At 36.8% G+C, this 24,718-nt stretch overlaps 1 protein-coding gene and 1 non-coding gene across 11 annotated transcripts in view; both read right to left on the reverse strand.

Moving 5' to 3' along the window:
• Positions 1-24,718, reverse strand: part of SSBP2 (single stranded DNA binding protein 2) — a 214,780-nt gene that overhangs the window by 55,149 nt on the left and 134,913 nt on the right. For 5 of the 10 annotated variants that reach the window (XM_070412280.1, XM_070412277.1, XM_070412274.1 and 2 more), the window contains exon 5: positions 17,067-17,156. The exons of the other annotated variants lie outside the window; for them this stretch is intronic. In XM_070412280.1, coding sequence (XP_070268381.1) covers positions 17,067-17,156 — 90 coding nt within the window. The remainder of the gene's footprint in view (positions 1-17,066; positions 17,157-24,718) is intronic. 10 annotated transcript variants of the gene reach the window in all.
• On the reverse strand, positions 12,836-12,938 carry LOC139009725 (U6 spliceosomal RNA). The gene has a single exon (XR_011471426.1). It is a non-coding gene; the product is annotated as a U6 spliceosomal RNA (small nuclear RNA).

Raw genomic sequence — 24,718 nt, forward strand, 5'->3', positions numbered from 1 at the left:
ACATTTTCTAACATTAATAGCTTTTAAAAAAACCTATAAATATGATTTATCCACAGCAGAATATTCTCTATTTCTTGAGAATACTCTGTACTCTCCTTTCTCTGCCAAGTAAATTTCTATTAATCCTCCAAGGGCCAGTTTAAATGTCACTGCCTCTTTAAAGAATCTTCCTAGGCTCCTTTCCCTCTACTTCCTTTGCACATTGTTCACACCATGTCATAAAGTACACTGCGGGGAGACATGTGCCTTGATATGTAGAAAACCCACTTCAGAGGAAAGAACACAAAACCGTATCAGGCAGTCATCACCTTAATGTGAGGCGGCAAAATGTAATTTATCTATAAAATTGGTATTTCCTAGATCCTTAAAATTGATATAGCAATGTATAAATCACCTTAAATCATATTTTAAATATTCAACATGACTTTAGAAACCCTTTAACTCTTAGTGTTTAAGAACAAGTTGATATAGAAAAATTTTAATCATCTACACTAATAAAAGAGAAACATGGTAATTGGCGTACGACCGCTACCCTTTTCATTGGCTAATCAGTGAGTATATGCAAATTAACTGTCAGCCAAGATGGCGGCCGGCAGCCAGGCAGCTGGAAGCGAACATGAGGCTTGCTTGCTGCAGTGAAGGAGGACTCCAACTTCCCCGCCTCACTTTCCGGCCTCTCAGTTGCAACTCTAAGCAACTATCTACTATGTTGCAAATAAGAAAATAAACAAAAGCCCAGAAACCGGCTTTCAGTCAGCCGGGCTTTAGCAACATTGTATCGATGTTTTCAGCGGCGAGGCCTCAGAGCTAAAGCTGGCCCAGAATAAAAAAAAAAAGAAAGAAAACAAGGAGCGGTTGGAAGCTTCAGTCACTTGCTTCTGGAAAACAGCCCTCAGCCCCTCACCCAGACTGGCCAGGCACCCCAGTGGGGACCCCCACCCTGATCCAGGACACCCTTCAGGGCAAACCAGCCAGCCCCTACTCATGCACCAGGCCTCTATTCTATAAAGTAAAAGGGTAATATGCCTCCCGGCACCGGGATCAGTGTGACAGGGGGCAGCGCCCAAAACCCCTGATCGCCCTGTAGCTCTGTGTGTGACAGAGGGCGGGGCCACAACCTCCCTATCCACCCTGCTCTGTTCGTGACAGGGGAAGGCACCCCAACCCCCTGATCAGCCCTGCTCTGTGCCTGATAGGGGGGAGCTCCCCAATCCCCTGATTGCCCTGCAGCTCTGTGTTTGACAGGGTGCAGCACACCAACCCCCTCCCCCCCCATGGGCCCTGCTCTGTGTGTGACAGGGTAGAGCCATAACCTCTCCATCGGCCCTGCCCCGAGTGTGACAGTGGCGGCGCCCCAACCCCCTGATCGGCCCTGCTCTGTGGGTGATAGAGGGTGGCGTCCCAACCCCCCTCCACGGGCCTTGCTCTGTGTGTGACAGGGTAGAGCCATAACCTCCCCATTGGCCCTGCCCTGAGTGTGACAGGGTGCAGCACCCCAACCCCCTGATCCGCCCTGCTCTGTATGTGACAGGGGGCGGTGCCCCAACTCCCCTATCGGCCCTACTCTGTGAGTGACAGTGGGGAGCTCCTCAACCCCCTGATCAGCCCTGCTCTGTGCGTGACAGGGGGTGGCGCCGCAACCTCCCCATCGACCCTGCCTTGAGTGTGACAGGGGGCGGTGCCCCAATCCCCCAATCGGCCCTACCCTGAGCGTGACTGAGGGTGGCATTGCAACCTCCCGATCTGCCCTGCTCTGTGCATGATGGGGCGGTGCCCCAACTCCCCAATCGGCCCTGCTCTGAGCCTGACCAGGGGCTGCACTTAGGAATTGGGCCTGCCCTCTGCCACCCGGGAGCAGGCCTAAGCCAGCAGGTCATTATCTCCCGAGGGGTCCCAGACTGTGCGAGGGCACAGGCCGGGCTGGGGGACCACTCCCCCCCCCCCAGGCCCCGAGTGCACAAATTTTTGTGCACGGGGCCGCTAGTTAATAAATAAAAGTTTTTAAAAAATACCAATCATTTAACCACTTTCTATATACTATGTCTTATTTTATGAGCATAATTTAGAACATATCAGTGATGAAGAGAAGAATAACACTAACTTCTTTAGAGGGAACAAATGTAGCATTTACTTTATGCTTCTGAAAATTTAGAAGTCTGAGGTATATTCTAAAGTATATAATTATGCACAATTTATGTAATTCAAAGTAACTTGGAACTTTTTTGAGGACAAAATTATTCATGTGCAATTTGCTTCTAATTTTGAAAAGAATAATGAATAATATCTTCCTAAATGACTGAAAGAAATACTACACAATTACCAAGTTTTAAAAAGTATGAACTTCAAAACAACTTAGCAAATGAACACTCACTTCAAAAATGACTTCTTCACAAAATCCCTTGAAGTTTTACAAGTTCTTTATTATACAATTAAAGTAAAATCGGAATTTTATAATTTTATTTGAATATGCCCTTTGACATATTTGTAGAGTAGAAAGTTTTGCTCTGTAGAGTTTAATAGCTTATTTCATGTATAACAGACCAAATTTCTTAACTAGCACTTTAGTTTTCTTACTGCTGTAACATTCTACTACTGCAATACATTTATAGAATAAACGCAGGTACACATACTTCATTCTTACAACCAACTGACCACAAATAAATTGTCTGACTTCGCACTTCTTCCTAGGCCTCCCAGCAACTGTGCAACCATTCACTTAATGTAGAATTCTTTACCCTGGCTACCACTCAACCATGAAAAGCTGAAGAGGCAGTGGTATTTCAGGTAAGCAAGTTAATTTGCATAGAAAGCACTAATTAGCATGTGATCTGGATTTACTGGAGGAAAAGAAATGTGACAACTGAAATAAATACATTCACTAAGCTTTATCTCTCTTTTCTTGAACATTTTTGGTGGAGCTTTGATAATATATGTAGTCTTAGTAGTCTGTGTTTTGAAAGTCAAATGCCAACAGGGAATAGTAGAAGCTGGGTGGGGAATGGTGGCAAATGGATGTGGTATTATTAGAAGAGTATCATCATTGTAATCAAACTGTTCATTATAATGTGATAACTTCTAATGAGGTTTCGAAAGGAAGCAGTTAGCACATTCTGGGAGGGCATGTACAGAGTAGCATTCAATAAATATTTGGTTGGTTCCACAGCTGGCTCATGGACCCAGTGAATGAGCAACATTGATGGAAGACTGTAAAAACCAGCAAAAGATGTAATAAAGCTTGGTTCTCGTGTATAAAATCTCACCTGACCAGTTTATTGTCTTGTTAAAAACAGCTAGTATCTATTGATATGATAAACTGTAAGCCACAGTATTGGCATAGGATACCTGGTTTTCTAGGGAAAATGCTTATAAAATATGTATAGAGGGAGAAATTCTGCTGGCTTAAGTAGGATACATTCTATCTTCCAGAGGACCTAATAAAAGTAGGCAATGAACAAGTGTTGGAGAGAACAAGAAGATACTGAATTATAATTACAATATACATATCAACAACATATAAGAGAACTTACAATATAGATGAGTAATAAGGCCTTTTATTCTATTCTACTGCTTTCAGGTTTATCTTACTATTTCTGGGGTGCAGAGTTTAAAATAATAATTCTTAGGCAGTTTTATAGAGTACTAATATTTAGTCATAACTCTGGCAAAAAAGAATGTCAGCTTAATTTAGGTATGATTTGGCAAAGAAAGTATGGTACCTTAGTGATCTTTTTCTGAAGCGTAGGCCAGCCATGAAAACTGCTAAGAACTCCATATAGCAGCTTATCTCACAGTTTGTCTCATAAAGTGCTGTGTTTATACATGAGACAGTCTTTGCAGACTAAACTATCAAAAAGCTATAATTCTTAGGTCTCAGAAATATGTTTTAGCTGAAAGGGAACAAAGTTTGTCACTCCAAAATATACCTCTTTGAGGTATTGATCATTTTAAGCTGGTTATTTTTAAAAAATTGAGACTCAGGAAGAACCTTTGATCTTCCCCCTAACTGCCTAAAAGAGAATTAGATAGAGGACCTGCTCCAGGAAGGGAACTCTCATAATAGGTAACAATGGGACACAGAGGTAAGTGTAATATGAAGTAGTATGTGACAGGGAGGAATCTAGCAAGGTCCCTTTGATCAAAGTGCTCTGTGTCCCATTGTTAAAGATGGCCCAAACATTTATTTTCCATCTCCATGCGAATTGTGAATTGCCTTCCTCCCTTGTGGAGCCTCAACCCATTACCCGCCGCCCCCCCCCCCCCCCCCCACCTCCTTAGCTCAATATGACATATAAAACTCAACTGCCTGGTTTCCTCAGGTCTCATATTGTTATGGAACCCTGTATTACATATGCAGTAAATTTGATTTTTTCATCTGTTATCTGTCTCATGTCAATTTGATTAGACCAGCCAGAAGAACAGGGAAAAGAGGGAAAAATTTCCCTTCCCCCACAGCTTATATATTTTCTTTCCATTAAAAAAAGGCTCAGATTTGAGTAAGAACATTAGACATTTGCTGCCTTCATATCAAATTGTCTTTAGCACATAACCATCTTGAGTCCAAAAATCTGTTAGAAAATGGTTATTTGCCAAAAATTAATCAGCATTTAGGCAGAAACACAAAGTACAAAGTAATATAGAACTTGACAAAATATGGGTTATCTTCAGTAATTCCATTAATTACATAACGATCAAGTATCTAGCTTATTGGTCCTGGGCAGGCATGGCTTTAGACACATTTAATCTTTCTTCTGATATTTCGATGTACTGTTTTAAGCAGACAGAAGGGAATAAGACATACTCTATGACAAAAATTATTCTAATATCTTTCAAGGGAAAAAACTCCCAAACATAATTTTAGAAAATGATAAATATGAAAGGTTATGAATATTTACCTATAGTCCTGGAAAATTAATATAAATATATCCACTGTAAGATTTATCAAAAAGCATAAACTTAAAAAAACTAAATATTACTTTTTATTCAGTCTGTGTCCATTTTTTTAGTTAATGCACAGTTTTCTTCGCTGTGCATGATTTTCCTATACAGATTTCTATTCTCTATTTTGCTATTCTATATTTCCCTTAGGAGACAATCTTTTTTCTTAAGTGTGTTGTTTCTTAAAGTCATGTGCTACTGAGAATATTATTTTGAAAAATCATTACAGAATGTTGTGACTTAACATTTCATTTCAGACATCTTATACATAGTAAGAACATTCACATATTTTTATATTTATAATTCCATGAGATGCTTTGTGAGTTTTCTTCATGAGTATTTTTTTCTGTAGAAAAGTAATGAAGCCTAAATTATGCAGCAAATGAATTTTGTCAAAGTTACTTTACAATTTATGTATTTTAATTGGTCTAGTTTCTTTTCTGTTTTTCATGACAATCTCCATCAGACATTACTGACACCCTAGTGAATAAGACACTCTTGATTAACACATTTTAATTCCAACTAGTATTAAACTAATTTAGCTCACAAAATGACATACTTGTGCTGGCATATTCTGCTGATAAGCATAAATATGTAGTTTATGTCTCATACATCTTAGATATTCTATCATCATCAACACAATTAAAGCAACTCATAAAGTGACTGCAAAATATTAACAGACCCAGTTTCCTAGATGTTATTTTGGCAATTCAGCACTGAGTTATACTTTTGATATGGATTTAGTCTAAGCATCAAAATTGCTAATTTACATTATGGGCCTTTTCAAAAAGATTCTATTTCTGAAGCCTTCATTACTATATATTAGATACAGGTGTGTGACAATGGACTTGTGGATTGTGAATGGGGACTGTGCTGGCTGCTGGTCTAATAAACTATGTAAGTTTGATGATATTCTACAAAAACTTTAATATTTTGTTTTAGATTGATTTATACTCACAAACATGCACAGACACATTTTTCTGGTGTCCATGGGACAAGTAGGTGGAATCCTATGCTAAGTTAGCTCTGTGCTGCCTCCCGCTGCTGACTGAAGTCACAAGGACAGATCGACCTTAGTGTATTAAAAAACAACACTATAGGTATGAAAAGAAATATTTGAGATTTATCATTTAGGATAAGTTATCACTGACTCAACCAAAAAAGAAGTTGAAACGATAATTTTTATAAGCCACTCTTAATTTTTCATTAAAGAATGCAAAAGTGTACCCTTCTTTCTTTTCCTCATTTTATAGCCAGACTTCCATCTAAACTCGTTCCAGATGCAAGTGTGTGAGACAGATCGTTTACCTAAATGTTCCACTGCAAAAGAAAAATGCTACTTTGCCTGATCCTTTGAACATCGTGATATGCTAGGAAAATTTCTACTGATTAGGAGTGCCTTCAAATTCACATGCAATGATAACATTTGTTAAAGAAACTGTCCTATGGGATTGGTGTTCTGATACAAGTGGCAGATTGTATACAGGAGTGGGAAAAAGTAGATTTACAGTTTTAATACAAATAAATAATACAATAATTAATAAACAATAGAAAATAAACTCTGTTTCGTGTACTCACAACTGTAAACCTGCTTTTGCTCACCCCTGTATATTTTTACTTTCTTTAGAAATAAAGTGGTATTCTCATATTCACCTGTAAACATGAAGTCTATACTTGAAATTACTCATGTCTAAACTATATAAAATGGTCTTTCTATAGAACAGAAAGACTTTCTAAATTACTAATGCGCCAAAAAAGTCTTTTGAAAGTAGAGTTTACTAATTTGACTAACGTTAAAAAGTATAAAAATAAGCAAGATGAGCGAATTCAACTTGTACAAACTAAAGTTATTTCTCCATCTCCAATTTAAAAATATACATTTTTGAATACGAGTGTCTTAAATAGATGTACAAAATAAAACTTAAAAGACAAATTCAAGTAGAAAAATATTTACAGATGTCAAAAGTGTTTGTAATGTCAGAAATCGTTTATAGGATATAAAAATGCCAGAAAACGGTATTCACATTTGGGGGAATTCTAAGTAATCAATTATTTTTACTCCTTCTTGATAAGTATCCTACTGTGTACAAAGGACATCTGATTACTCTATTCCCTGGAATTATAACTTAGACTCCAGATTATACCTGATTGCTGGTAGATGGATGACACCTGGCAATAGGCTATCCACACTCTCTTCCCACAGGTGCCAGCAGAGCTGTCCCTCCATGGGGATGAACAGTTTATGACAGCTGACACTTCACTCCCAGCAGCATTTCTCTGACCTCTCTGATCTCCCTCCAGCTATTGCCTCATTTCTCTTTCCCTTTAGTGCAAAACTCTTTGAAAGAGTTGGACATACTTGTTGACTCTAGTTTCTTTCCAGCTTATCTGAGTCCACTTTAATGAGGGTTTCATCCCCTCACTCCACTGAAACTGCCTTAGCAAGGCCACCAATGACCTTCTTGTTAAAGCCAGTGGTCAACTGTCAGTCCTCAACCAGTTTGGACTATAGCAGCATTTACACAGCAGATCATTTCTCTTCTCCTTGAAACTTTTTTTTTTGGCTTCCAGGACAGCGCATTGCCTGGTTTTCTTCCAATCTCGTGGGCTGCTCCTTCTCATTCTTCTTTGCTGGTTCCTCCTCAGCTCCCTGACTTCCTAACATCAGAATGCCGGGGATCTTTGTAGAGCTCCTATCTCTATCTATACTCACTATCTTGGTGATGTTATCCAGGCTCACAGCTTTAATTATCACCCATATGCTAACGACTCTCCAAATTACATCTCTAGCCCAAGCCTTAAACATATAACTCCAAACGTTGATATCTTGTTCCCTATTCAACCTCTTGTGAATATCTAATAGTCATCTTAATCTTAAATTCAAAATTAAATTTATTTCCCCTCACACCTCCTCTTGAAGTTTTACCTACATGAGGAATGTCAACTCCATATTTCCAGCTGACCAGGCACCCTTGATTTAGCCTTTCCCCTCCTAACACAAGTCCCAACCGTCACCAAAATCTGTTAGCTCTAGCTTCATAATATATGTAGAATCCAATCATTTCTTACCATTGCTACCCTCTTAGTCCAGGCCATAATAATTTCTTGTCAGAATTTTGCAATGACATCCAAACTAGTCTCCCTGTTCCCATCCTTCCCTCCTACAGATTAATCTGGACATAGCAGCCACGATAACCCTGTTCAAACCTTCTAATCGGAGTTAAACCCGAAATCCCTACAATGACCTATAAAGACTACCTGATAAGGCTTCCTGTTATCTAAGACTTCATATCTAACTCTTCTCCCCAGCTGACATTCCACTTTAGCTACCCAGACCTTCTTGTCCCTGCAAAAAGCCAGCCATGCTTTGAACTCAGGGGCTTTATGCTTTCCTGTCTCTCAGCCTAGCACAGTCCTCCCAGATATTGACTGCATGCTCCTTCATTTCCTTTGGGTCTTTACTTAAATGGCATCTTCTCGACAAGTTCTCTGGCCACCTTACCCCAAATTTCTGCAAGGCTTCCTACTTTCCTTTTCGTTTTCATTTTTCTCCCTAGCCCTGACCATCATCCAACATATCATATGTTTTAAAATATTTACTTTGTTTATTGACTGTCTCCCTTAGTAGACTCTGAGTTCTATATGGGCAGGGATTTCTATTTATCTTGTTTACTGCAGTAGAAACTCTAGTGGGTGGGGGTGGGGGGTGCAGCAATATTTGTTGCTGAATACTATCAGCAATCTTAGCCAGTGGTTCTCAAATTTCAGTTTGGAAGATTCATCTGTTAAAAACAAAACTAAACAACAAAACATAAAGGATTTCTAGTCCTACACCCCCACTCCCAAGAACTTGGACACACTAGGAGTAGGTGACTTCCAGGACTCACATCTGCAGTGCACAGAATACACTTGGAGAAAGTGCTCTGGACCCCACCTGCTGGGTCTCTTACAGGCTATCGCGTGGTGACCATATTCCTATAGAACAGGAGTGGACAAATCATGGCTCATGGGCTAGCTCTGGCCCACCACTCGTTTTTGTAAATAATGTTTTACTGGAACAGCCATGCTTCTTAGTTTACATAGTGCCTATGTCTGCTTTTTCACAACAACAGAGTTGAGGAGATGTGCTTTTAAAGTCTAAAATATTCGCCAGCTGGCTCTCACGTTTTGTGGATCCCTGATACAGAATATAAAATAAGTTATTCCTGAGTACTACCTAATGATAAGCCATTTTTTAAAAAGTTGAAAGCATCCTAATGTATACTTAAGACAAATCTATCCCACCTACATAGAAAATTTATATTATTCCTTATCTTTAGTTTCTCAAACAATAGACCATTTTTATTTCTGTAACCAAACTTAAATAAAAAATTAAATTGTGTTATAAATAGCTTTTGCATGTTTGCTATTTGGTATATATATTGCACCCCACGGGGCTCTTATTAAAATTTCAGCACTCTGGGAAAATTTTCAGTTAGATATTTTTCAAAAGAAAAACTGTAATTTCAAATTATTTGAAAAATAGATTAACTCTCACCACAGGTAAAATTTTAAAATATGGTATTTTATTGTTTAATATTAAATATCGTGACACCTATAGCATGAAAGTGAAAGCAAAACCAGTATTAGTCTAGGATGGCCAAGCTAACTTCTCCCTACAGAAGAGAAACACATAAACAAAAAAGAAGGATTTCTGAGAGAAAACTATTTCATTCCATCCTGATAGGGAAACCTCAGTGAAGACTCGAAGCCCGCCTCTCCCTCCTCAGCTCTCTGTCCGTCCAGTCACTGCTGCAAGGACTTCAGTTGTTTGAAGCTGCAATTTGTTAAAAAGCTCACTTAGTTGCTCAAGCTGCGCAGTTTTAATTTATTTTAATAGTTGAGGCCAGAAAAAACTATTACCACAACTGCAGGAAAGCATTATCAAAGCCAGCTGTTGGCCGCTTTTATCTTTATACTAGAGAAAGACCTGTTCTATTTTTAATATTTAGAATCTCTGCTCTTTAAAGTTTCAAAATTACATTTTGTAAGAAAATGAAACTTAATTTCTATTTCTTGAACTTTGATAGGTAATTTGATAAGTAAGTAAGCTTTGCCCACCTCCATTCTCTAAATCCTGGTGCATTTAGTTCTGAGAAATGCTATTTTTAATGTTGGAATTTTTAAACTATATATACATTGATAGTGTTAGTTCAGTAAGTCAGTTCTGCTTGAGATTTTCAGTATCTTATTTATTCAAACTAAGAAAAGATATTCAAACTAATCTTTTAGTTTGTTATCTAAGATCAAAGATAGTATCTACAACTTCTGGGAGAGGGAAAGGGAGTAGTTCCTGAGGTTAGAGTATTTCTAATTTCTGAAATAGCCATGGTCAGGAAGGAAAGAGGAAAGACAAACAAACCATTGGGAGTGAAGACAATATGAAGATTAATAACAACAGAAGGGAACTGAGAAGGCATGTAGACTATTTAACTATTGTATACATAATACAGTAAACCAGGTGCCAACTGATAATAAAATAGCTGCATTCTCAGAGTCTGATTAGGAATAGCAGAGCAGATGGGTATACTTAGTTATGAAGGTATCATCAAAATGCAGGGCTTATTTCCAGAAATAGGTTAAATAAATCGACCTCCAGAAACATTCAACCAGGGCTTGCCAAAAACATTTCTTTTTGTTTTTCTTTTTCAGTTTCAAGTGTTAGATTAAATAACCATTTTTCTCATTTTTGATTCATTTTAACTTTTTTTCTTTTAACATATTGACTATTACCCTAAGCTAAGCTTTGTTTTTATCTTCATTGTAAGTGATTTATACTGAGCTTTTTCTAATCAATAATACCACCAAGGAGAAAGGGGGACATTTCTTTCTAATTTTTGTTCTTCTTATTGCGTTATTACTATGTCAAAGTGTTAGGTCAGCCTGCTATAGTGCAGTCTTGCTAAAAATAAAACCTTTGAAAAACATACCCTGAAGAGTAGAGACATCTGCAAACCACCACTAGATGGCAAGACAGCTTTACCATTGCTCACGTCATGCCTGTGAAGAAAACATGCCTTACAAACCTGCCGCTACATGTTTCCTGCCTTATCAGAGCTGCGATCAATTCAGATTTTAAAACATGGATGACCACCTTAGTATGAAACTAAATTAGTTGGTACACATTATCTTTAACAAGTATTTATAATCTTATTCATGTCAAAGCCTTAAATGTACAACCCAATACCAATAGACCATTAGTTTGCAACAGTTTCAGTTAAGAAAACTAAAGATTCAGGGACTATAATACAGTAAATGTATCAAGATGAAAATCAAAATAAAACATAATATGGTAACAATGAACAAAAGGCTATACAAAGATCAAAATTAGATATTTACAAGTATATCCCATATTAGGTCTATGTTCAAAGATACCTACATCAGTATTTATTAAAATATTATATTGTGGTTTTATATAATAGATATATGTTTAGTAGAATGATAAAAACAAGATATAGGCCCAGCAAATGTGGCTCCATGGTTGAGCACTGACCCATGAACCAAGAGGTTACTGGTTGGATTCCTGGTCAGAGCATACGCCCAAGTTTTGGGCTAGATCCCAGTAGGGGGCATGCAGGAGGCAACCAATGCATGTTTCTAATTGTTTTTATCTCCCTTCCTCTCTCTAAAATCAATTTTTTTGGTTGAAACAAGAAATGTTCTTTTTTATTTTTTAATGTGGTACAAGTTATAGTAAATTCACAAGAGAAGTTTTCTTGTTACTCAAAACTATAAAATTATGGTACTTCATAAGGTAAGAGAGTTAATAACTCTTAATTTTTTTAAAGCACAAAAGAATGAGAACTTTTTTATTTTACGCATTTTACTAAACTATTTTGATTATTATACATAACTGAGAAGAAAATCTAATTGGTTCAAGGAACACTGCTGCCTACACAATAAAATTATAGGAATCAAACTTTGCCTCTCTTTTAGTGAGAATGCTATGAGAATGAATAAATAGCAGATTGACTCTTTTAATACATAATTCGGATTTGCTAGTTACAGCGAAACTTCTGAACAAGACTCTAGCACAGGGTCAGGAGAGGTGGATTACAAACTCTGTTCTGAGTGCACTGAGTCCATTTTGCGAACGTTCATCGCACCACAATGCTGTATTTTCTTCCACTAACATTGACAAATGAACGTACAAGCCAACAAACATTTAGGTTTGAAGCCTAGTAGAAATTTAAGAAAGTCTCCTTTCCTCTGACCCCCGTAGCAAGACTTCCCAATTGAAGAAAGCTGCTCTAAACCCCTTCTCCAGTCCCATGGTAGGTCACTTTGAGAATTTTAGGGTTTTGTATATAAATTATTCCTTTGATGAAAGACTCAAAGTAAATAAATATATGTGACTTATTTAGATGGCTTTATTTTACCAAATTGCTACCTCCTTTGCATGCCAAACTATTCCCATTGATTTTACTTAATTGGTTTCCTACTCAACAACAGAAGCTCTCCCATTTCAATAAAAACATCTAAGTGTAAGTATGAACAACGTTAATATCTTTCACAAATAGAAAGACACTAATCTCAGGACTGCCTTCCAGGATGGACTTGTTAAATGTATGAGGTGTTAATCATAATTATTCATTTTAGAGTTTAATTGCTATTATTCAAATGGAGCTGTTACATAATCACAAACTTAGTTTGTGATAATTGCACTTGGTAATATATTTAAGTCAGAGATAGAAAAGAAGGGGACTGTTTTGCAATGTTAGCAGGGATAAAAGGAGTATGTTTGTCTATTTAGGAGAAATATTTTAATGTACTTCTTATGATATGATCACATAGTAAGTCAAGTTCCAAACTACTAAATCCAGTGTTTTATATGCGAGTTACAAATTCTTTTTTTTTTTTTTTAAATATGGAACACTTCACGAATTTGTGTGTCATCCTTGCGCAGGGGCCATGCTAATCTTCTCCGTATTGTTCCAATTTTAGTATATGTGCTGCCAAAGCGCGCACCAAATTCTTCTTTTGTTAGTTTCATTTATTCATTAAAACTCTAATAGGTTCAATTCTTTCCTGCTCTAGTCCCATTCCAGCTGCCCCCAAATAGGCTTTACACTTCTTCACTAAGGATGGGGATTTGAAACTATTCTCATACTCTAGGTAACTACTGGAGTTTAATATTTTTTTTTGGAACTGAACTAGAAACTGGTGTTAGAACTTAAATTATAATTGTTTGTTGCTATTTCTACTCAGAGAAGGCAGCTACTCTTCACTAACAAAGGGGATGGCCAGAATCATGCTGAAGTATGGCCCAATCACAGTAGGAAACCAATGCTGATATTTAGGAAATACTTGAGTAGTCTGATCCAAAAGATCAGACTATGTACCAAAAGATACATCCTATTTCTTTTTTAAAAGTTTGATGGTTTGAATTATTCAATATTTCAGAGAGACATTCCTAGGGAGACTGGACATATTTCAACCTGTTGAACGGGAAAAAGAGTATTTGGGATTAGCTGGAATGGTCTCCCTGAATAGAGGGATGACATGTATCAAATTCAAATATATCTAACACTTTTTCTAAGTCCTATCTTTCCTAAGTCAGATAAAAAAAATTAAAATTTTCCAGAGGCCTAAAGGTGGAATCTCAGATTCATTATATTTTTTAAATTTTTTTGATTGATTTCAGAGAAGAAGGAGAGGAAGAGAGAGATAGAAACATCAATGATGATAGAGACTGCACGTCCCTTTCTGGGGATCAAGCCTGCAACTCGAGCATGTGCCTCAACTGGGAATCAAACTGTGACCTCCTGGTTTACAGGTCTATGTTCAACCACTGAGCCACGCCAGCTGAGCCTCAGATTCATTCTTGATTCCTCCAGCTCTTTTCTACCCCTAATTTGGTTAACCGAGACCTAGCAAACATAACTATGAAATGCTGCTTCCTTTCCAATTAGTTTTCAACAGTTTCAGTTAAGAAAACTAAAGGTCCAGCCACTAGAATACAGTAAATGCCACTGCTCTTGAATATGTCCACAAAATGTCTTCTTTGGGCTACTGTAATAGCCAACCAACGGATACCCTGCATCCAGTTCCGTTGCCCTTGTTCATCTTTTGAGTGTTAGTATGTTTGGAGTTCTGTTGTTTCTCCTCTCACTCTCTCATTCTGTACTCCCCCCTGGACAGTTAATAAAGGCACTGTGGATTCAAGTGCCCTTAATATAATGATAATCCTGCAATTTTTATCTCTAGCCTAGATCATTATCTTAGGCTTCAAACCTGTAAATTCACTGGTCTAAGAGATATCTCTTGGAGGTCCCACAGAAACCTCACCTGTTCACCTCAATCCTACTCCTCATTTGTGGTCCCAATCTCAGAAAATGAAACCTCCACCTGTCCAGATGAGAGCCAGAAACCAGATACTATTCTTGGGTTCTTTCACTCATAATCTCGCATTTATTTGTCACTCCTATCTGTTCATCTTCTCCATACTCACTGACACGATCAGTCCAGGCCATCATTAAATTTCCCCTGGATTACTGTACCAGACTCCTAAATAGTCTCCCTACCCTCAGGCTTGTCCCACTGCAATCCTGGCTACACACTGCAACCGGTGTGATTTTTCTAAAATTGCAAATATGGACAAGCTTCTCTTCTGCTTAAAATCCTTCAATAGCTTACTGCTGGCCTTAAGATCAAGGTACAAATGCATAACTAATCTATAAGGCTCCTCAAGGTTCCTCTGGAGACTCATCACTAGCCACTACCCCTTTAGCTAATAATTAAGCTCTGGTTTTACATTTGGTCTCTCGGCTTTCCACTCTGGGTCTTTGAAATTCTTTTTCCTCTTCCTGGAATATTCTTTCTCTCTGTCCCTGCCTCCTTTGCCAAACTCATCTTTAGATGCCAATTGGATTTCATTTACTATTTCCCTGAAATGCCCCTCCCAAGATTGCTCCCAAGATTGGGTTTGGTGGCCTTCTGATTTGCTCTAAGAGAACACTCTATTCATTTTATATGGCCATGTTGTTTCTATACTCTAATTGCTCTCTCTCTCTCTCTCTCTCTCTCTCATTAACCATACCAAGAGTTTTTTGAGGGTAAGGGCTTTGTATGTAATTGTATCATAGGTGCCTAACAAAGCCTGATTGCACTCTATAGTTTGAATTCAGGTCCTTCTAAAACAGTGGTTCTCAACCTTCTGGCCCTTTAAATACAGTTCCTCATGTTGTGACCCAACCATAAAATTATTTTCGTTGCTACTTCATAACTGTAATGTTGCTACCGTTATGAATCGTAATGTAAATATCTGATATGCAGGATGGTCTTAGGCGACCCCTGTGAAAGGGTCGTTCGACTGCCAAAGGGGTCGCGACCCACAGGTTGAGAACCGCTGTTCTAAAAGATGTCTGACAGCTCTTCCAGGCCTACTGAATAAAGACTCCCATTTTAACGTGGCATATAAGGCCCCTCTCAATGTGCTGGAAGATATCTTCCCAACTTCATGTCCAGGAACTCCTGCCTATGCTCCCTCTACTTTCTGAGTATATTACTCTGAACACCTCCGCTCAGGGTCATTCTGATGCCTCCACTTTTGCTTATACTGTTCCCACTTTCTGGAATATCATTCCTCTGCTTCTTTCCTGAATAACTTTTTCCAAACCCCTCTTAGCTCCAATTCAGGCAGACTTAATAGCTCTCTTCTAGGTCATCACGGAACGTTACATTTTCCTCTGTTACAGCACTTATCTTGCTGTATTACAGTTATTTCTCTTTAATGCCTCCCTGGCCAGACAATGAACTTCAGGAAGATACATATTATGTATACTCATTTTTAGATGCCTGCCACGGTGCCTGGCTTCTAATAGGATTCAACTATTTATCACATTGAAATAATTAAAGCACATTTACTGTTTCAACTACTCTCATCAAGATTAAGGCAGAAGACAGGTAAGAGGAGAATAGGTCATTCTACAAAAAGTAAAAGTGAAAATGTCCAGTTTTATATACTTTGTTTAACCCTAGGAAGAATTGGGCTTCCTTCCCAACCTACCCCCTTATGTATCCTTTGCAAGAGAAATAAGAACACGAGGGGAAAAAAATGAGCTAGAAATGTTTTATGAGTAATGCTCTACTAAAACTTTAAAAGGAAAATTTAATGACAAAAGTCCAGAAAGCCTTGATTTGAATCCCAGCCCTGTTACTTTCTGACCTTGTGCAAACTACTGTATCTACCAAGCCTTGGCTTTTCCATCTGTGCAATGGCAATGATAATAATACATCTTCACATCTAGGGTTATTGTAAGGATTAAGAGTTTATATATGTAAAATATTTAGAACAAAGCATGGCATACAGTAAGCAGTTATTGTGTTAGATATTGTTATTATAGCATATTACATTAATTCCTATAAGGCCTTCAACTCTAGTTTTTAACTCCTAAATTCTTCCTCATTTTCTCAAAGGGTGGTATAAAATTAACCTGGTAGTAAAATAAATGAATTTCAAAATCTTTGTTGGTTTGGGTTAGAAAACTGTCAAATTTAAGATGTGGATGCCATAAAATTAAAAAGGGATGTACTGTAATTCTTAAATCACTATCATCATTGCTAAAATAAGAGTTATTAAAATTTTACAATGCTAACATGTGATGTAATGATATTAATAAAAATTCCAGCTTAAAAGCCACAAAAATGATTTTCAAATATTTTGATATAACCTATAATCTTGATAAGTAAATAGTTATGATTTAGCCATATTTTTTTAAAGTACAGCCAAATCTTGATTACCTTTAGTCTCTGGAGACATGGATAACTTAGATATTTAAAATCCATTTCAGAACTTCATCTTTAGCCTCTTCTCCTATCAAACCTTTACCATGGTTCACTTAATGGGCTAATTTGCATTTCAACTCCTTTTTTTCTTCTTGAACAATGAAATAGCAAAATAAATAAATGAATAAAGTTTTGACAATAATATAGGAAGGAAGGGCTAATGTTTTTGAATAATCAAGAGTTGGCTGCACAGCATTATGTTTATCTTAAGAATAAAAATAGTCTCGCTCTCCTTCATATCTTTAAATAAAATCAAACAGGAGTTCCTATGCCTTAACATTCCTAGTCAGAGTTTCTCTGAGTACCTGAAAGAACCCTGGTGGTACAGGACCTACTGGCATGCCATCTCCTGGGGGAATGTTTCCTAGCACTGGACTGGGAGCTGCTGCAGCACTCTGCAAAGAATAAAGGAGAAACAAACCTATATCATTACAGAGAAGGCACAAAACCAAAGACTAATGATAATAGATTGTAGGAGGGGAAGCTTTTCATTCCTGGGAACAAATATTGGTAATTTCCCCCTCTACAGAGGTAAACTAAGATACAACAGTTAGTTTAGTATATGATAAATTATTTGGTTTAAACAGGTCTCTTTAAATTTTCTGAAGTCACAGAACTTTAATAAGATGTTATATTTGAATGACATATAAAAAACAAATAATATAACAAAATGATAAAAGTTTAAACAAATGCTTTAAGGCACAGGCATCTGAAATGGCAACATCATAACAATAGGTAAATATGTAAGCAATAAGTTTGAAAATGGTAGTTGTAGGAGTTGGAAAACAGAACTATCTTTTTAGATTACGCTTTTCTGTATGTCATAAATAAATTAAGTTTCTGCCTATAGGTGGCAACACATTATTTATTATTTTTCTGATAGACTACAATTGGTAGCTAAAACATAATTGATAGTAAAAATAACGTAGTGAGTGTAAAAAAATAATTAGGAGACTTAAGAGAAAGGAATTAGATTTGGGGAGAATAGTCTCATATAAACAAATTATTTAAAAAACAGGTTGAAAAAATCAAAGTCTACTTCACTTGCAAATTATTTCATCGAATCCCAGGGCTTCATGACATAAAAATACAAAAACCTTTGGGTTTAGACTTTGTAATCAAATCAAGGTTTTAGATTTAATTCTTACACAGAGCAATAATATATACAACTGCTCTACAATCATGGATTTCATCTCTCAACCTGGGTGGGCATATTACAAATACTGAGAACAGTCAAGAAGGAACCAAAAATATGCTAAAGACAGATTTGTATACATCCAACTGTTCTGCTATGAAAAGAACTCAAACAAACACTGGATCTAGTGGATCTGTGGCACTACCCTCACCTATTCATTCATGTACTAATATCCCAATAGAAGATGTAATATCTCAGTATGTTTGTAGCATATATCTCCCAGTATATAAACTGATAAAAATAATAATGTTTATTCTATAGCACTGGCAGTTATTAATAATGAAGGCCAATGATTTTAATATTTCCTGAGGAAATCTAGGTGTAAATGTGGCTATCTAAAATGTTACTTACCTATCAATGCTAAAATTCTAAACATCTGATAAAGCATATAACTATAAAAGAAATAATATTTCTTAAACATTAATATATTATTCTATTTTAAGCAAAAGCATGCAATTTAATGTAGGGTACATTAATTGAATACCTACCATTTGCCAGATATTGTTCTATATCACCTCATATGTCAACACTCACGTTTTTTAAAAAGTGAAAGGCAAATTTCTTTTTTTCATTTTAACTAAACTTGCATAAAGACTAAATATAGAATGTTAGAGTAAGAGGAAATTTTACCACCTAACATATATTCTCGTTTAGTCTAAATGTATATGATTAAGGCAGATCTAGGAAGAAAGATTTGATCTGCATCCTTTGGCAATGAGGGGAAGCTGCTCTTAGTACTAAAAGCTAGACACTGGATGTCATTATTGTTCTAATTAATTGCAGAACAGAAACTTGTTTTTGCAATACAAAGGACAGATTTGTAAACCTCACTCACCTATCTATATATATAAAAGCCTAAGCGACCATCCAACCATCCAACTGTTCGACCAGTAGCTATGACGTGCACTGACCACCAGGGGGCAGATGCTCAACACACAGGCCTGGAAACATGGAATAGACTGATAAATCTCAGAGGGAAGCAGGGCGAGAGGAGGGTGGGAAGAGATTAACCAAAAATCTTATATGCATACTAGAGGCCCAGTGCATGGATTCATGCACCGGTGAGGTCCCTTGGCCTGGCCTGCAGGGGTTGGGCTGAAACTGGCAGTCTGACATTTCCTGAAGGGTCCTGGATTGTCAGAGGGCACAGGCCAGGCCGAGGGACACCACTGGTGTATGAATCTGTGCACCAGGCCTCTAATACTTGTATAGAAATGCATACTATAATGTTGATCAGGTTTATAAAACCAAAAACAGAATTCAGTGAATTACTGCAACTTCCTAGTGTAGTTCAAAGATGAGATTTCTCCCTTAATTCTAGTTGCCTAGAAAGTATATAAAAGAAGATCCTGCCTACCCAAAGGAAATAAAAATGTTTGTTTGCAATAAACTAAAATTTAAGAAGTAAAGATGCTGGGTCATCATTGGCTCCTTTACTTTTCTGGGGGACTACATAGTTTAAAGGTACTTAATATGCTAATTTTTTCTTCCGAGTTCTTTATTATACATGTTTCTTATGTTTTTTCCAGGTATTATTTAAAAGTGAGACATAATTGTCAGATGAAGAATTAAGCAATGTAAATCGTTAAAATGACTTTAAATTTTAATTTCATGACTTCAAAATTATTTAATAAATTCAATCAAAATATATTGTCAAGGACTCTTTTAAGCTATGCAATATAGCAGTTAACATCCTTGCCCTTTATTTTTGCTTTTACAAAAACTAAATATACATATTTTTATTGTTGAGAGTATTACACATGTCTCCCATTTCCCCCAACCTTTGTTCCACTCTGCCCAGCCCCTCCCCTCCCCCAGGCCTTCACCACACTATTGTCTGTGTCCATGGGCTATGCATATAAGTATATAGGTTCTTTGGTTTATCTCTTCACTGTCCACCCCCCTCCCCACCAGAGATATGTCCATCTGTTCCATGCCTCTGAAACATATAAAGTGGTTAAGAATTGGTGATCTAAATATTACAGATGATGTTTGCCATGCAGAAGAAAAAAAGAGTGCTGTGATTAGCTGGTAATTTCTACAGAATGCTAACTTTTTCATATGAAAGCCAAGAAGTATGGGAAATTACAGAAAACAGAAGGGAAGCAGCTACTGATGCTAAAAAATGTTTTAAGTACAAGAGAAATGCAAAAAGACCCTGATAAACGCAGTAATGATTTCATTCCTAAGAATACTTTAGGAGGCAGCCTTTGATTCAGTTGTTAGTTTTCAGGACAGCAGCCATATTTCCTGGTTCCTTGAATTCTATATTCAGCTTTAATCAGAAATAATAGATTATAAGAAAAAGGGCTGACATAAGGGACTTGTTTGGAGACCATTACATTCTAAATGATATCTTCATATCTGTACATGCATCCCAAATATTAGGTGCCTAGTCATTTGATCACACAAAATTTTGAACTTGGTGTAAATAATCCCCAAAGTGATGATTATAAATTATTAAGAAAACTCATATTAATAGCATATAAAAGTTTCTGTTTAAAAATGAAATGAAATGGGGATATTTATGATACCATTATCATCATTCACATATTGTATTTATAAGTTCAGCCCTCAAGAAGCATTTATTGTCTTCATATGAACTTCTGATGTTGTGTAAATTGTTATTAGAGCAATAAGCCTGTGTTATGGCCACATGACCACACCATAGGCCAATCTGTGAGAGCTTTTCCATTAAACATCCCTTCTCCCACCCACAATCTAACATTTTGGTCAAACACTTAATAAAGGGACCTTCAACAATATTTCAAAATACCATAGTTTAAAGAGAAACACAAGGAAAAAATGTTAGGCATATTAATGTTGTACCCTTTTTCTCAAGTTTGTAACTGTTACTGTTATTGTCCCTGTTTTTTCTTTTTAACTCAAAGATGGAAGACTTTGTCTTTTTCCTACACTGTTGATTCAATGTAAAAAATCCCTGGGCTTCTATTTGAGAGTCTAAGTATTTTACTCTGACTGGAACTTTACAGGAGAAATTGGATGAGTCACCTTTTGAGAAAAAAAAAATTTCCCCTCTGTGGTAGGCAGAACAGCCACCCAAAGATAGCCATGCAAACCCCAGGGCCTGTGAATGTGGCAGCCTCTAGAAGCCGAGAGCAGCCCCAGGCTGACTCCTAAAACCCCAAGGAACTGAATGCTACCAACAAACTACATGAACTTGAAAGTGGATTCTTCCCAGAGCCTCCTGATAAGAACCCAGCTGGCTCACACCCCTTGATTTCAGCCTTGCAAGATCTAGAATGGAGAAACCAGCCCACTTATATCAGACTCTGACCTACAGAACCGAGAGATAATACATTTACAGTGCTTTAAGCTGCTAACCTTGTGGCAATTTGTGTCAGCAGTATAAAACAAATACACCCCTCCCCCAAAATGACTATTTCATTTTGAAGGGCATTTTTAAGGGCATCTAGAAACTAGGGAATTCTATGGCTCCTTAGAGGTAACTGTACTTGACCTGTTGCACAGTACGCATTTGCTAGTACTCCCATTTTTATCACATCAAGTGTCCATCAGATTAAAAATAAAAATACCTCCTAGGTTTAACAAAGCTTGGTCCTATGGTTTACCTGGTCTCACAGTTCTTCTAGTGGCTTTTAATGGTGTCCTGTGTGAATCAGTTCCCCCCGTCAGTAGTGAAGGGTGGGGAAGCGCAGTGAGAAGGGCACATGCAGCATCTCTTCTTCAGTTACAGTTGCCTGCCAGACCTCTAACTCTGCTTTTCTCTTATTCATAAAGGAAACGCTCCTTAGCTATTAACAGAAGGTTCTACCAATATCATCTAGCCAAGCTCATTTCTAGGGTAGGGAAAATATAAAAACAATTGAAACCATAGTTTGAAGATTACCACCATGTAAACTCTGCTAATGGTCCCTGTTTTGACCCTGTACACTGATTCAAAATTACTGAATGTAGCCTCAATCCTTGTGCCAAAGAGGGTTCATTTCTTTCTTCCATTTGCTGGGCTTCCAGCCTCAGTTCCCACCTAACTAGCACCTCGATGTCTCAGAGACCAAAGCCAACATTCTATTGAGTTCTTTCCTCATATTACTTCTGAGGGGATGTGTTCTGCCACGGGACTTCCATTTCTATGGCTGAATCCTCAGTACTTGATGTTGGGTTCCCATGTTGCCAATAGTTCCCCTGCCTAGATCTCCACTTATTATTTCTTACCACGCTGCCCCTGGGGCACAGTATTTGCCACCTGCCGAGCATTTCCATTACTCATTCTATAACATCCTAATGATGACCATTTGCACACACCCTCTGCCGGTTGCCTGCTACCAGTCTCCAAAATCTCCAACCTGATCTACTAACCTGTCTTCACTTCTTCTCAACTGTCTACTGTAGGACCTCTCTCAACTGCTTACTCTGTCATCCTAAAATGGCCTTGTCTTAGAATCCAAGGCACACGTGTCCTGACTGCACAACCACAGAGCCTCTATTTTAGGAAGGTCTTTTTTTAAATCTTTGTCACAGAACAGATTAAAGCCATGGAGGTACAGCCTGTATCAATAGCATGAATCATTGCAATTTTTGTTTTGTTTTTTTTCCAGGATGAAGTTAATCATTAGGTACTCATCTTTTAAAAAGTTATATCCCTTATGAGACACTTAAATATTTATGCAAAAGACATATTTCCTCTAAAATATCTTTTTTCTTTTGAAATTTACAGCTTTTGTAGGAAGAAATTTAAAGTCAATAATTGTGAGTTTTTTCCTTACGCAGCATTATTAGCATGAATCTGAAACAATATGTATCTAATATAACAAATTTCCAAAAGCTCTTAAATTTTATCTAGAACAAATGGTTAAATATGCTTAAGTAGGTATTTTAATAGGTTTATAAAGGGAATTTCAAATTATTTCACTATATCACAATATTTTAGGATTATTCCCATACTAAAATTAATTTTTAAAGCTACAACTTAATTTTATTTAAAATATCTCATATTCTCCAAGGAGTTGTTATTATGGATAAAAAGAGTACTTGAAATTAACTTAAGCAGAAATACTACTGTTTAGTTTTAAAAGATGTTAATTACTACTTTCTTAAAAGTGGCATAACAAATGGATTATAGGAGGCACAAAATAAAAATAATAAGATAACAAATAAAAATATTTGTTTACATTTGGTTCCAAACTGGAAACAGGGCTAAGGCACTGAACCAGTTTTCTAAATTATTTTTATAAATATATAGTAAAATTCTGTTCAATTCTGCCACTGGCTTTGAAACTTTTTAATTGATGCCACAAGGTAAAATAAAACACTACCACATGTTAGCACATATGAACACACAGATGAAGGGATAGCTGCCAAGTGTGCTTTTATATCAGTGTAATGTTGTGGCGGCGAGATCATCTAAACACACCTTAACAAAGATCCTAAGGATAATACATAATAATACAAGTAACTAGGCTAAAAAAAATGAGAACTTCATCTAACAACTGTTACTTTCTGTTTGAACAGAGAAACAAAAGGTAAAGACAGTAATGCTTAGAGATTCACTCTAAAATTTAAAAAATCAATTTCATTGGACAGTGATTGAGACACTTTCGGCCAAACTTCATCCTCCTTCAACTACAGTGCTCTATAGTAATCACTGATGTTCACTGATACCTGTAAGATAGTTAGTCATCAGAGAAAGATGGTTAAATACAGTTTCACATAAAGAGACAGTGTGACTGTTTTTTAAACAAACGTACCAAATCTTATATTGCAAAGGGGTACTGGGCTCTAGAGCATGCTGTCACTCCTCAAAACATCTGATAGTTCCTCTTTTGGAACTATCTGCCTTCAGACACTGTACCACATATCTTGGATATTCTCAAGATAAAAAATCTTTATCCTTAAATAGTAAATTTACTATTGTAAAATTCATTTGGTATAGGGTTTTATGAATAGTGGGGAATGGGAAGGACAAAAGCATTTTGAATTAAAAATATGACAGGTTTTTCATATAAAATGGCATTAAACTCAAATGCAAAAATTTTAAGTTATTTATTTTTTATTTTTAATGAGAGCTGACATACAACATTATATTAGTTTCAGGTATACAACATAGTAATTTGACATTTATATGCCTTAAGAGGTCATCACCATGATAAGTCTAATAACCATCTACCACCATATGAAGTTATAATATTGTTGACTAAATTCCCTATGCTGTACACTATATGCACAGGAATTATTTTGTAACTAGACGTTTGTACCTCTTAATCCTTTTCATTATTTTTGGCCTATCACTTAAATCCTCTCCCCTGTGGCAACCATCAATTTATTCTATATGAGTCGATATCTATTTTGTTTTGTTCATTTGTGAGTGTTTTTTTGTTTTTAATATTTTTATTAATTTTTAGAGAGAGAGAAATGGAGAGGGAGAGAGAGAAAAACAAAACATTAATGCCAGAGTGAAACGTCGATCGGCTGCCTCCTGCATGCCCCCTACAGGGGACTGAGCCCTCAACCTTGGCATGTGCCATGACTGGGAATCAAACTAGTAACCTTTAGGTGCATGGGACAATGCACAACCAACTAAGCCACACTGGCCAGGGTTGATCAACTATATTTATTAAAAAATGACTTTTTAAAATGACTTTCTTTTGCCTGCTAACTCAATGCCATCTTATAAATATTAAAATTAAAATGCCATAGTACCGTCTATAGAGTCTAAATATATACATACTTTTTATTTTCAAAAATCAGTCACACACACAAAAAAATCAGTCATAAAGAATG

The sequence above is a fragment of the Myotis yumanensis genome, unplaced genomic scaffold (genome assembly GCF_028538775.1).
Source record: "Myotis yumanensis isolate MYYU_CA2020_CCGP unplaced genomic scaffold, mMyoYum1.0.hap1 SCAF_4, whole genome shotgun sequence".
In the NCBI taxonomy this organism is placed as follows: Eukaryota; Metazoa; Chordata; class Mammalia; order Chiroptera; family Vespertilionidae; genus Myotis; species Myotis yumanensis.